Source organism: Amphiura filiformis, chromosome 3 (assembly GCF_039555335.1).
Source record: "Amphiura filiformis chromosome 3, Afil_fr2py, whole genome shotgun sequence".
Classification (NCBI taxonomy): domain Eukaryota; kingdom Metazoa; phylum Echinodermata; class Ophiuroidea; order Amphilepidida; family Amphiuridae; genus Amphiura; species Amphiura filiformis.
The window spans coordinates 64,101,078-64,116,314 of record NC_092630.1 but is presented as its reverse complement, the minus strand read 5'-3'; the positions used below and the strand labels follow the sequence as shown (position 1 = coordinate 64,116,314).

At 35.6% G+C, this 15,237-nt stretch overlaps 1 protein-coding gene across 1 annotated transcript; it reads left to right on the top strand.

The window, feature by feature from the left end:
• The first annotated feature begins 430 nt into the window (after nt 1–430).
• LOC140147425 (beta-lactamase domain-containing protein 2-like) lies at nt 431–13,862 on the top strand. Its single transcript, XM_072169202.1, has 8 exons — nt 431–593; nt 3,219–3,371; nt 6,306–6,472; nt 6,868–7,004; nt 8,249–8,474; nt 8,679–8,878; nt 10,543–10,790; nt 13,673–13,862. Exons 2-8 carry the CDS (start codon nt 3,226–3,228, stop codon nt 13,860–13,862), a joined length of 1,314 nt encoding a protein of 437 aa, XP_072025303.1. The 5' UTR covers nt 431–593; nt 3,219–3,225.
• The last annotated feature ends 1,375 nt before the right edge of the window (nt 13,863–15,237 follow it).

The following is a 15,237-nucleotide window of genomic DNA, read 5'->3' as shown; positions in this document are numbered from 1 at the left end:
TTTATTTAAATGAAGCACCTGAAGTCAGTGGGGTGATCACGAACTGTACTCAGCGGCTAATGTGTGCTTTTTGTGCTTACGGCTACTCAATCACATCCTTGTGTGTTATTATAACAAAAGGTACTTTTCGTTCCAGACGTCGCTTTCACACGCCTTTCGTTTGATCACTTATTGACAGTAGCCTGCTAGGTAAAGCGTTAATACACTGTCGGGTCAGCTTACCGATTTAATGGCGGAAGCCCTTTGTCCCAAACAAAAGGTACCTTTCGATGAATAGCTTGTCAGATTTCAAATCGGCACAAGGTTTCAATGCGTTACGTAATCTATTTCTTCTCCATCTATTTAATAGCTCCATGGGTACATGTCACCAGTTTCACTTTGAACTTTGCCCTTAACAAACGTGACAAAATCTTTTGTACTGGAATTCATGGGTATGTGGTTTTCTTTGGTGCGGCCGTGCGGAAAATCCAATCAATAACATAGTGCTGTAATACGTATGTATTTCAGCTTATTTCGTATAGTGTGTATGGCAGCTGACATGAAATGAGGAAAAAAGGAACTATTTTGCTACAAGATTTAGTGTCGTAAAGTAGGTAAATTTTCATAAATTTATCTTTGATCTCCAAAATAGCTCAAAATGAGCGATATTTTAGATATTACATTGATTATATGTGTTTTCCGCAACAAGGACTATGATATAGGCTAATGCTCGCACGCCTACCTACAACATGTAGTTGAATATCGGTCTTATCGATGCTGAATTGCCCCCCCACGCTACGAAACTGTCCATCAGTTCATAAAGGTACTTCACATAGATCTACAAAATGACGTAATAAAACAACCCATGACAGGCAAATGGCTAATTTTCGTCTTAATTTTAGGATATTCTGTGTCATAATAATTTTGTTTCCCAATGTCTGTGTCTATTTTCCTGTCTTCTGCCACATTTTGTTCATCCATAGATTATCAAAAAACATTTAGATGATATATGGTTCATCAGTGACCCAGTCCCACTTCGTATCGTATGTCGATCTTCTAGTAGGTGGCCTATATCTCTATTTTCTGTCTTTCAATTTTCTCTCAATAATTGTGTTTCTAATTGCTTTGTGTATTATGGCACCTTTTGCATACGTACCCAGATTTTTCTTAAAGGACACTTATGCTTAGCTATGACAAGAGGAAATCTGAAATTTAGGAACCTTTGACATTTGAACTTGATATACTACTTCCATGATATTATCGAAATGTCAACAAAAGTTTATGTATGCATGAAATAATTATTGCCGTGGTAAGATATTAATAGAATTAACCCTAGAACTATTGAGCCATATTTTGTAACAATTTTTTTGACTACGAAGGGTACAAAATAATACGGTTGAGTCGCTTTTTATATCATTTATATATTGCCACACTAAAATATTGTTGAGCAGGCGAATCTGATTCTTCTGCTTCTTCCATTTCTTTCGTCAAACCCTCTTTTAAAATTGGCCTAGTGCTACTAGTGCCAGACGACACTTGCGCCAATGTCGACCATTATTATATTTTGTTGAATCTAAGTGTGTAAAAATATTGGATCCAAAACATAATAATGATAAAATTGGATGCTTTACGCCCAATAGTTATTGGTCTCGCTATGAGTTTTAAAATATTGGCGTCTCGTCCAATATTTTAAGACTCGTAGCTTGACGGGCTCAATCGATCCAATTTTATATCAAACTTGGACACAAGAAGCACTGACCCAAGCTCCTTCTAAGTTGTTAACATAAATGACCCGAGGTCAAAGGTCAAATGAGGTCACATGGTAAACTTAGTTAGATTAGCCTTAAACTTGGTGCAAAGGATCCTTGATATGAGGGGATCATGAAAGTCAACCTGGTCACCCAAGGTCAAATGTTGAAATGGGCCTGCATACTGCAGTTACTGTCCGTTTTCCTTACACAATACACAGTGCTCTGTCCCATTGACGCGTGACCTCTACAAATAGCCCTACGTTAAAAGTATGGGGATATGACTAGTTAACGTCGCTGTGTGAAAAATAACCGGCCAATATTAAAAGTACTCTTCTAAAATTCTAGACAATATAGTTTTGTAACATGTCCTAAATTTTTAGCTAATTTAGATGTTTGGAAATATTCGTACTTTGGTGTTTTAGGAAGGATATGTAAACGACAGATAACACCAAAAATATGAAGAAATTATTTCCAAACCGTGTTAAGTCTGCAAACCACCATGTTTCTCATTTTCAAGAACGCTGGTTAACAATAAGCATGTCTCATTTCGTAAACAAAGCCCACACACAATTGTTCTCTAGCGCTCGCTTTATAATCGTTCACCCAACTGAAAGGATAATCCCAGCGCATTGCTCCATTGTACGTGTAAAAGCAGAAACATATGATGTGTGTATTTAACCAGAGAAGATATGATTTAATCAGTTGAGCTGTTTTCAATGAGTGTTATCTTGGTTTAATAGCTTTTAATGGGGTTTGAGTCCTGCAAATGTCGAATTGAATTCTACTGTAGACATGACTGCATCATGGATTGAGTTTAATTGGGTGGAAATGACCCAGGCGGCGAGCGGCATGATGGGCGGAGAGAGACGGCAAAACCGCTCAGCCGTATGGCATATTCCATACACTCGGTTCGTTTTGTGGGGTTCATTATCGAACCCCAACGGTTTTAGCTTGTATTAATATTATTTATTAACATAGGCCTTTTGTTTGTGACATGTTAAGCGTTTTAAAATTTCAAAATAATCCCATTCAATTACACGGTTGACAACGGTAATGTACTGAATTTTGAGAATTCGTGGCGCTCACCACCAGGAAATGACCCTTGAAATCAGAGGAGCATAAAAAAGTCTTGAGGTTACTCGGGGTCAAAGGTCAAATGAGGTCACATGCTAACATTTGCTTGAAATGTTAAAATGGACCCTAATGGGCTTTAACTCATCCTTGATATGAGGGGAGCATGTAAAAGTCAATCTGAGGTTACCCAAGGTCAAAGGTCAAATGAGGTCATATTTAAGATTTGCCTGATTGAGCTTAAACTTGATATGAGGGGAACATGAAGTCAACATGAGGTTAAAGGTCAAATGAGGTCAGAAGTCACCACCTGATATTCATAGCTCTTGAGCACAGTAGCTCTAGCTCTAGTATTAACCTGCTTAGCTGCTGCTTCAATATTTGGTAATGCCATTTTTCCCCATTTTGTCATCAAAGTTGAACAATGGGATTCTGGGCTAAAGCCTTCGTGCTGTGTGTTGTTGCTGTTGTGGCGTCTCTTGTTGTTAGAGTAATGCAAAAAGATAAACTCCCTATTATCATTGACGGGACAGTGCAGCCTGGATTCGAAGAGGTTCTCGAAGCTTTCAGGTACGATTCCTTACTCTATTGTTTTAGTCTTTACTAATGTTTACCGGTATAAATACTGCTAGACCATAATTATTATAAACGGTAACATTGTGCTACAGTTAGAAAAACTGCTTAATCATTTTCCATTTTGGTTAATGTGAGAAAATGATACTTCTAGTATTCTCAAAATACAAACACCTTAATATCAATTTCAGTGGCATGGTTTCTTGTAAATTAATTACCATTTGATATATGCAAATAATGTCACCTACACCAGTTATAGACTACACATGTATTTAACATCTTTGAATAAATAGTTCATCAGATTCAGGACCGTGTTATATTTCATAATCAATTTCGTAATAGAATGGCAAAAATGTATCTTGAAACACTTTAGTAAGCAACAAAAAAAGAAACCCTCTTCTACGGGCAGACGGAACTTTCAAGTAGGGTCGGTGTCGGTCGGTCAGCCTATTTTGTTTGTTTGTTTTTTTGTTTTTTTTGGAAATGACCCAAAAATAACGAAAATCTGTAAATAATTTGCAATTTGAGAAAATACAAAAACAAATTGTTCCTAAAATTTCCGAAATTTGGGTCGGCATTCATTTGTACAGGAAATTTTTTTCCCAGTTTGTTCAAAATCTGGGTCGGTCGGGCCCGTAGAACAGGGTTTTCTTTTTTCGTCGCCTTAGCTCTTAGACGAACATTTTTGTCTCAGCTTTAGCTATATCTTGTGTCAAAATACATGCATCTGCTTTCTGAAAATACACATCTATCAGTGGACTTCGGGTATATATATAAATGCGCATATATAAATGCGCACGTGACATCTACAAGTCGCCATACCGTGTTCAACGATGTAAGGTACCCGGATGTGCACAAATTCCACACGCAAAAGTATAGGCAAAATGACAGGTTACAAGGAAAATTAGTTTTGCAAAATAGTGGCATTGATTGCAAAGGGCAAAATAATTTGACCCGAAACATAAACTCTTTATTTGGATTTTCCATTACGGAAAAAAAAAATTATGACGGAAAAGCTAGATATAGGTGATTTAAAAAGTTATATTTCATTATTTCCGTGCTAAATGTGCGTGGCAATTGGCCATATTGATGACGAAATGTGATTCTTACTGGCATTAAGGTCAGAACTGGGTAGCTGCCGATGATGTTATTTAATAATGTTTGCACGTAGGGAACTTCGGGGCTGTCATTTTCTTCGGAAGGAAGGGGTCATGGATTTATTTATTTGGGAGTCAAGATAAGTATCCCCCCCGTAGCGCCGCCAATGAACATAACTCTGACCCTAATTTTAACTCTAATTATAACGTAAATTGAAGAAACTATAACTTTAGCCCTTTTCGGTATAATGACCCTCTCAAACTAAATAGGCTAGATGTCCCCGCCCGACCTCCTCAATTCATTCAACTCATTCGCTCGCAAATGGACAAAAAACAAATTCAAAATGTGTTTTTAAGCACCTTTTTGTGTCCCCCATGCTAAATCGGTAATCTGTACACCCTTTGTCACCCTTTGACGTACAATTTAGAGTATAAACACGTAGATGAATGTACATGATCTAATCCATCCCGGCTGGAAGATGTTGAGCAAGACTCGTATACTATACATCACGCTCATACGTTATATGACAATATGACGTACAATCACGTATGTAATGCATGGTTTGAGGTTTATTCAGCTAGTAAGTTAGATCTCGTCATACACATTATTATCATGGTATATTGTAATTGTATACGTCAATTTTGTTCAGTTTGATTCAACCGGCTTATAAAGTTTTACTTTACACGGAAGGGGAAAGTTAGCAAAAAACAATTAATTTATGAGTGTAAAAGGGGGGAGGGTGGTTTGGGGGAAGGGGGGGGGGACAAATAATATTTATAAAATTATAAGTAAGGCGAGAAAGAGAGAAACCCTGTTCTACGGGCGAACGGACCTTTCAAGTAGGGTCGGTCGGTCCGGTTGGTATTTAAAAAAAAAAAATTAAATAACCCAAAAAATCACAAAAATCTGTAAATAAATTTCAATTTGAGAAAATACAAAAAAAAATTGTCCTGAAATTTCCGAAATTCATTTGTACAGGAAAAATTTGTTTCCCAATTTGTTCAAAATAGAACAGGGTTTTCGTTTTTCGTCGCATAAATAAATAAATAAATAAATAAATAAATAAATAAATAAATAAATAGATAAATAAATAAATATAAATAAATAAATAAACATTAGTTATGTTTGTACATGGGGGTGCTGTGCAATAATCATGATCCTTTGATATCCATGATTTATCCTTGCAAATTGATAGCATCGAACCTCCAGCCAATGTTCCTTGTCAGTGCTAGCCACGAAACAAGGTCACAACTGTTGCCACTCCTTCAATGGTCGCCATTTCAGTGATTGACAGTGATGTAATGCAAATATGGCGCTGGCCATCTGGTCACGTGCGCATTTATAAATGCGCATTTATATATACAACCGAAGACTACTGTCTATACTACAATATTGTGGGTCACTTAATAGGAAAAATACCTTGGCTAACGTTTGCCCCATGTTCAATCCCAGAATATTGAGATCAAAGAGTATGTAGAGGGCAAAATAATATTAATATAATAGTTGTGGCAAAATATTCCTCTGGCGTCATAATGGTCAAAATATAGATTGACCTATCCACGACTTATCGACCTATCTTGTCTTTCCGGAGTTGTGAGCAAAACCGTCAAATGACGTCATTTGGCTCCATACGGGTCAATAACAATTTAAATAAATTTAAATTGTCGTAAATACGAGAAGTCGTAGATATGTCAAACTAATACATTTTTAGAATCATTATGACCGTATATTTTGGAATTTATCAGAACTTAGACCGCTGTATAAACTTTGACATTGTAATTCTGGGATTGCACAAAGTGCCCATATTCTAATCTATTTTGGGGGTATTTTCAGGGCTAACTTTGAAAGCGGCGATGTTGAACCACGGGAAGGGGGATCAGCATTTGCAGCATATTACAAAGGAAAGCAAGTGGTAAACATATGGGGAGGATACGCTGATTATGAGTCCTCACAACCATGGAGACATGATACCATGGCTATTGTATTCTCCGTAACAAAAGGTATATAGTAAAATAATGAATAACGATTCAGGAAAAGTATAGTTTGATCTATCTGCGACATAAAGTGCATGATTGACATCGTCATGAAGGATCTGAAGGAATCGCATGTTTTCTTCAACACGTGTCTAGCCCCAGGAAATTTTGGAATAATTATGTTTTTCTTAAAATGCTATGTACAATACGTATGATACGTTATAGTCTCATCCTCATGGTGGCGGTATATATATAGCGGGCAGTATGTTTTTGCTTCTATAAACCGCTGGAGCAATAATTGAACTCAAACAATTTGGTTTTGCAATTTTTTAGCAAACATGCAAAGAAGAACAAAATATACGGCTGATGAGTTCAAATCAAAATTTAACTATTGTGTATGTATTCTCTTGTTATAAAACTAGGAATGGCAGCTTTGTGTATGGCTATGCTTGTAGATAAAGGCTATCTTGACTATGATCAAAAGGTAGTACACTACTGGCCTGAGTTTGGACAGAATGGCAAAGAAAACATCACAGTCAGACAGCTGCTTCATCACGAGGTTCGTGCTTCACCTATTACAAATTGATTTGAACGTTTATATCGGTTATTAGTAGTATTAGTTAAGTTAGTTATCGGTTATCAAAAAACCTCCTTCACCCAATGGGATGTGGGGAGCTACACAGATAACATATAATAATATTGGTGGATATTACATGATAAGTGCGGATAGGTCTGCGCTTCAGCTGCAACCGACCAAGTTGATGTGATCTGATTCTGATGATTCACCATTGGCAGCGAAATTACAGCAATTTGAATCCTGCGGAAAAATTATATATATAAATTCAAAATTTATTGATTTATTTTTATTTTTATATATTTTTAGTTATAAAATTTTATTTATTTTTATTTTATTTAATACCCGGGAATATGTCTCCTGCATGCCGTCCCACTCACCTTAGGCGTTGAATTTTGAGTGTTGTCAATTTGTTTCTAATGTAGTATTTTGATATTCAGATTATCATATATTTAGTGGTTTGAAATCACACGACTAAGAAAACGCTTCTCTGTTGAAAGTGAACGATTCGTTGACCAACACCAGTGGGAAAGTGTTACTCGCCAGCCACCTGCTATCCTTCAACGAAAACATAATGGATTAAGGCACACAGATAGGATTTGAGGAACTGCACACACAAGTCCTCATACATTCAAGACATCAGATCATACAAATGACACATAAGATAATAGTAATATAATTAGATGGGGAATATGATCCAAGATAGCACTTAGAACTGTAAAGATTGGATAGTTATTGGGATGGGGATATGTCCTGCTACCTTTCCTAAAAATAGTGACTGCAGTGATAGAGAACCGATATCGTTTATTCTCTAAATGAGAAATACTGAAATAGTATTATTAAATTGACTAGCAGAGAGACCTTTGCAATAGGCTATCATTTACGAAGACCTGATTGAAATATAGGTAAGCTAAAGCTGGTTGATGTGAATTGAACCTCGATGTAGAGGTATAGGATCCAGATCTCGGGATCCATTCCAAATTGTTTCAGATGATGTTGTTTCAAGTTCATGTACCTTCAATGAGACTATTATGATGTGTACGAAATTAAAATGGCTCTTCTTGCTATGGGACTTAAACTCTGAAATTTGTAAATAGAAAGGGTTAGTATTCATACCAAACTCGCACAGATTAGGTCTACTTCCCGGGATTACTACTATGACAAATAAGTTAAATAAAATGCTATTATTAAAAAACATCGATTTCATTTTGATTTAAAAAAAATCTCAGGCCGGTTTGGCGCTCATAGATACACCCATAACCATTGATCTTATGATGAACTACGATGAACTTGGCAAAGCATTGGCAAAAAGCCCGCCAATTTGGGAGCCTGGAACTACTCATGGCTATCATGCATTTACATTTGGTCTTTACGCCAGTCAACTTCTGACACGAGCGGACCCGAAAAAGAGGACGTTAGGAGTATATTTCCGTGATGAAGTAGCTAAACCATTCGGTAAGCCTTGTCATTCAACGTACTGTTTCATTTGACAGTGTTTTTGGTTCGAGTGAACCGGGCCGAGTGATGTGCACAGTCTCGTACGCAAGGGGGTGGGGGTGATGCGGGGTGCGGACGAATTTTTGGAATAGGAGTAGCACGGTCAAGATTAGTGCAGATTTAATATTCTTTATAATTGTCTTATGATTGATCTTACCACAGGTATAGAATTCTACATTGGCCTTCCAAAAGAGTTGAACTACAGGGTAGCACGATTTTTCACAGATGGGGGAGATTTAAATGGGGTCAAGAGTTTCTTAAGAAGTCAGATGGACCCGATAAATAGACAGATTACTTGGGGAATGGTGACAGGACAAAATAAAGTGAAAGATGTCTTCGGAAATGCCGCAGATGCATCAGATGTAAGGTTTTGAAGGAAATATTTTTCACCCATAAATCACATTGAATTAAAGCTCTATTATAACATTTGCTGAGAAGGACGCCCTCAATAATTTTCAAAATTATGTTTTTTACAAGATTGTTATGTAACTAACATACCCTGCAAAAATCAAGACTCTAGGTGCTGTAGTTTCAAAATCCGAGATTTTTAATAAAACGCAGGAACCGTCGTTTTATTATTACGATGGAAATATTAGTCCAACAAAATACGCGATGTCCATAACACAGTACGTACATGGTGCGGGCAGTCGTAACATATCAAAAGATCCGACACCACTCACATTCGAATGAGTGGGTCGCATTGGCCACATATGCACTCGTATTAAATAGCGATTTTCTTTGTATTGCCTCGTCTGTTTGGGCCCCCAAAAGGACATACATACGGTGAAAACTAACATTTTACGCCAAAAAAAAATGCAATTCCGTTTTTTATGGAAATGTTATAATATGGCTTTAACCAGCAAAAATAAATTATATTTTGGCTTTTCGTATAGGGAAAAACGTTTTAATAACATTAATATGTCGGGTTATATAAAGGTCATAAAAACGTTATAAAACGTTTTGTATGAAAACACACTACAACAATATTTTGAAAATGTTTTGAAAATGTTATTGTAAACTATTTTTGCAAACATTTTGTCAAATATTTTGTCAACACTTAAATAACATTATGTTAAAATATTTGCACCAAGTAAACACAGAAATGTTCTTAAAATGTTTTTTTAAACGTTTTAATAACATTTAAATATCGGGCTATATAAAGGTCATGAAAACATTTTAAAACGTTTTGTATGAAAACACACTACAACAATATTTTTAAAATGTTTTCAAAATGTTATTGTAAACTATTTTTGCAAACATTTTTGCCAAATATTTTGTCAAAACTTAAATAACATTATGTTAAAATATTTGCACCAAGCAAACATAGAAATGTTCTTAAAATGTTTTTTCAAAACGTTTTAATAACATTTAAATGTCATGTTATATAAAGGTCATGAAAACGTTTTTAAAATGTTATTGCAAATATTTTGGGCAAACATGTTTCGCAAAATATTTTTCAACCCCAAAATAACATGCTGTTAACATGATGTTTTGTATAAAGTTTTCAAAAATGTTTTTGGAATGTAATTAACACGTTTTTATACCCTTTATATAACCCGACATTTAAACGTTTTCTGTAAAACATTTTGTGTTTGCTGGCCAGAAGATTATCAAAAAATGTTTTTTAATGTTATGAAAACGTTTTATACCCTTAATATACCCTTTATATAACCCGACATTTAAACGTTTTCTGACAACCTTTTTATAACCTTTTGCAAATGATGTCGAAAACGTTTTGTGTTTGCTGGTTAAGCACTGATTTTGTTCATAGATATTATTATATCGACGTGTCGTGCGTCCTGCACACCAAATATGAAGTTTTTAATCCATTTAGTTTTAAAGGTAAAGCTCCAGACTCTTCGGAACATTTTGATATATGATTTGTCCATTTGAAACATCTGTTCAACGACGAGAACATTTTAAGGGGCTGGCCCCTATATTAGTAGGAGCTTATCTAGATAAGCAAATGCACTTAGAATTTGCATCTACTTATTATATCCTGTTTTTCTTCTTATTTTAATCAAAGTTCTACAAATTTAATGATCCTCGGAACAGAGAGTTCGAGTGCCCGTCAGTAACAGGTATTGGAACCGCTGAAGCACTGGCTAAAGTTTACGGCATAATCGCAAATGGTGGGAAAACAACCGATGGAAAGCAGTTTCTTTCTGAGAAGCTTATCAAGATGATAGAGGAAGGAGGAACCCCATTGTTGGAGGATTATGCAATAGGAATACCATCAAGATACAGCTATGGATTTCGTCCCTTACATATCAGGTGGGCAATTAATTCATTCTTTCTTTCTTTCTTTCTTTCTTTCTTTCTTTCTTTCTTTCTTTCTTTCTTTCTTTCTTTCTTTCTTTCTTTCTTTCTTTCTTTCTTTCTTTCTTTCTTTCTTTCTTTCTTTCTTTCTTTCTTTCTTTCTTTTTCTATATAATATTATAATCGGTATTTTTATTATATCAGATATCGTGGCCAAATGGCCAAATTACATGTAAAATTACAAAGCAATAATTATACATAAAACATTAAAAAGATTGAACACTTAAAGAAATTTAAAAGACATCAAAAACAAATTGAACACAAAATATTAACTTTGACCAAATATTGCACATGTTTTGGAATAAATATTGACATTAAAGAATATTATAACAGCTGCACCAGACAATAAAAACAGCATTCATGGCATTGAAGAACAATCCTAAGAGGAGATTACTGATTTAAAAGATCAACAAAATATGGGATAGGACTCAGCCGAAAGCGCTCGGTCCTGGCACGGAATTTGGAAAAATTGTGGGAATTACGCAAATTGCGACAATGGCTCTGAAGTCTGGTAGGAGGGATTAACGACTGTGTTCGTTCATTGTTCAGCAAACCTATGCAAGTGTTGCACCTTCCTATCAGACAGGGAGTCAAGTTTCCTACTGAGCAGCGCATCATGATATGAACTGTATTAATCTCCTCCCAGGATTGTTCTACATACTCTTTTTTTTATAGACTCAAGATCTTTGGATTGTTTAATTGAAATACTAGAATGCCATTTGCCACACAACATTTACATTAATTTTACTTTCACTACGCTCAAATAAATAAAGCAGGGGACCCAAATGCGATGTTACAAATGAAACATATATATGGTTACTTGGTTATGATACCACAAAATTGTAATCAATATTTTGCACTTTCGCACATTGAGACGCGAAATATTCTTTGCAATTGGCTCAACTTACCCCAACGGTGGGGTAAGTTGAGCCAGTCGCGGGGGAAAGTTGAGCCACCATAGAAATGCACAGTATATGCCATAGCTTTGAAATTCAATTTTGCCTTTTTTTTTTTTAATTGTTGTTTTCAGGTATTTATTTCGAAAAATAGTTTGATATAGAAGTAGTTTGATCTAAATATTGCATACAAGTAATTTCTGACAAGATATTACTTTGAATAAAAAAATTGGGGAAATTTCTGCAGGTTTTTCCTATGCTCAACTTGCCCCATGGCTTTTGGCTCAACTTACCCCATGTGACCCTTTTTGTCAACAACCGAGCCTCCCACCTGACTAAAACTTGTTACAGTTAAAATAGTTTTCTAAAATAGTGTTCATATATCACATCCTCAATACCCAGAATGCTATCATTTTAGCCTTTTTCTTTCTGGGTGAAACATGAAAAAAATTGGTTTTTGCCAAAAGTTCAACAAAAGTGTGAAAAATGAACTTTCTAATGCAACTTTCTTACCCTATGTGCAAGTGATTCCATATTACACTTGAGAAGCCTTTGTTATGTCATATACAAATAAGTGGAACTGCAAAGTAAGATAAGTTTTTAATTTTCTTTCTAGAGGGGGTCAACTTACCCCCACTCTCCCCTACTCAAGAATCGGTCTAACATAACCACTGTTAACGACACTCAGCTCTTCACTTTCAAAGCCAAACCTCTTGAGGGACTTTAGCATAAACAACCTCTTATTGTTTTTTTTTAAGCATGTTATTAACCTGGGTCTGGGTGTCCAACTTGAGGTTGTCCTAAAGATAAATACCAATTGACCTTAGCTTCCGTGACGTATGACAGTGGTTTTGCGCCGATTCTCAAGTCGCCAGCCTGGGGCTTATTTTACTGAAGCATACTTGGAGGGCCTGACATTTGGAGGGATTTAATTTGAGCACATTTGAACCGCTGAGTAAACTGATCAAGATCAGATTGTGAAAAGCTGGAGGGTTGCGATCCATTTACATTCTCTGCAAAAGTCAGGTCATCCACCAATTTCCAACAACTAGAAGTGGAATTTTGAGCAGCATCGTTTATGCGAATCTGAAAACCAATGGGACCGAGTCTCCATAAAGCAGAACATAGTCTGAAAGAGTGTCTTTCTTTCTTTCTTTCTTTCTTTCTTTCTTTCTTTCTTTCTTTCTTTCTTTCTTTCTTTCTTTCTTTCTTTCTTTCTTTCTTTCTTTCTTTCTTTCTTTCAAAGTTTCTTTTTTCTTTCTTTCTTTTTATATTTATTTATGTATTATGTATTTCTGTATTTCCTTCTCTTAATGTAACTTCAGTTTTGTCTGTCTGTCTGTCTGTTATGACATTGTCTTTCTTTTCTTTGTTTCAGTGCCTTTTCTGTTTTTCGTTTAAGTGGTGTGTCTATTAATGTCAATGTTTTGTTGTCTGATCACATATGGAAAAGATGACGGAAGACTCTTAATGCTCAGCATAATATTAAAGATTTCGTTTCATTGACATTGGCTTACAGGCACTTGCTTGTGAGAGTGTTTGAGCAATCGATTATATTCTTCAGGCGCCGCTGAATAGCAACTTATTCTTGGAGAGTTTTTTAATTGTTTAAAAACAAATCACAGTAGCAATTTGAAAAAACCCAGATGTTTCTTATTGGCACTATACTCTTTTTGCGTTTTGTTTGTCATTTGTTAGATTGCAATGGTGAAAATTTGTAATAAATAGGGGTTTTCTGTCTAAATTTCAATGCATATAACACTAGACGAAAGATTAAGAAAGAATAAGTTTAAGCTATTAAAATGTTTCGTGAAGAACTCAAATTTTGCGTTTTAAATATTTCCATCGAAATTTCCTGTTCAGTTTGGTTGGACCTGAAATAAAACAATACAAGGTCTCATTAAATCTACACTTGAAAGTTACTAAGTTTATGTATGATAGTTGCACACAGGATAGAGAAATGTTGGGTCATCCTGGATTAGGTGGAAGTAATGCGTATGCTGATTCGAAGTATCGCCTTGGTGTGGGATTTGTCACGAGATATGCGTCACCGTATGGTCTTGGAAACGATCCTAGATTTACTTCAGTAAGGGATGCACTTTATCGAGCAATACAAAAGGATGAAGGATGACAACCAAAGCAATGCTTTAATCATGTTAATACAGACAGACATCTTTATCAACACAGTTTTGAATGGATTCCGGCTTCCGCCCAGCAAACATAAAAATGTTCTTAAAACGTTTATTCAAAATGTTTTAATAACATTAAAATGTCGGGTTATATAAATATCATGAATACGTTTTTAAAATGTTATTATAAAATATTGACCATAAAATCGAATAAAAACAGCCGGCTCTCAATTAGACTTCTCCGTAGTCCACTTGCCATTGTGCATATTCAGAATTACCTTTGCATTTAAAACTCCGATTGTGTGCACAATTGATAGATTTTCCTGATCTATTCAGTCACCGTACGCCCTCTGTTAGCTTGATACCCAAGTGTTTTTCGTGAGTATTACGTGAGCAATTCTCCAAAATCTTGAAAATAAAACAGACCATACTGCAGTTACTGTCCGTTTTCCTATACACAATACACAGTGCTCTCACCATTGACGCGTGACCTTTACAAATGATCTACGTTGGAAGAATGGGCACTTGCCTAGTTAACATCACTGTGTGAAAAATAACCAGCCAATATGTTAGCTATTCTCCAAACTTCTAGCAAATATATTTCTCTAACATGACCTAAAATTACAGCTAGGTTAGATGTTCAGAAATAGTCGCACTTTTGTAAAATATGAGTGAGGGCAAGGCATAGCTAGCCAACTCCCCGTGTTAATTGAATGGAGATTTGACCGAAAATATTGGTATCGGACCGATCACTTCTGAAGGATACAACAAAAAACGGTACAAGCTACATTTTAACTATTCTCTGGCAATCATCATGATGAGTTTCTTATATAGTATGCCGAAATTGGGTACTGTAGGTGATTGACAAATGGTCGCACTTTTCTGATAAATAAGTAACAGTGAACATGAAATATCAGCGCCCATAAACCCAAGTTAGTAGCTAGTTAGTGGAGGCCGTCACGGGACTGATTATTGATTATTGAAGTGCCTTATTAATAGATACGCACGATTTAGGGCAAGAAAAACAAACCGGGACACTTTTGGAGACATCATCATCATCATCATCATCATCATCATCATCGACATCATCATCATCATCACTTTCTACATTGTTTCTAAACAACATAGGGCCTACCGTTTTAATAAGATTTTTCTTGAAATGCATGTAACTATAATTATTGTTTAGAGCGTGATGAAATAAAACATCACGATTTTCATCACAAAACAAAGTAATAGGCCTACAAAAGAAATACATTTTTCAAGAGTGATTGAATAAAACATCACGATTTTCATCACGGAACAAAGTAATACATAAGACATCGTTTGTTTGATTGCAATCAACCGCGACAGTTCGTCTCACACACATAACAATGCACT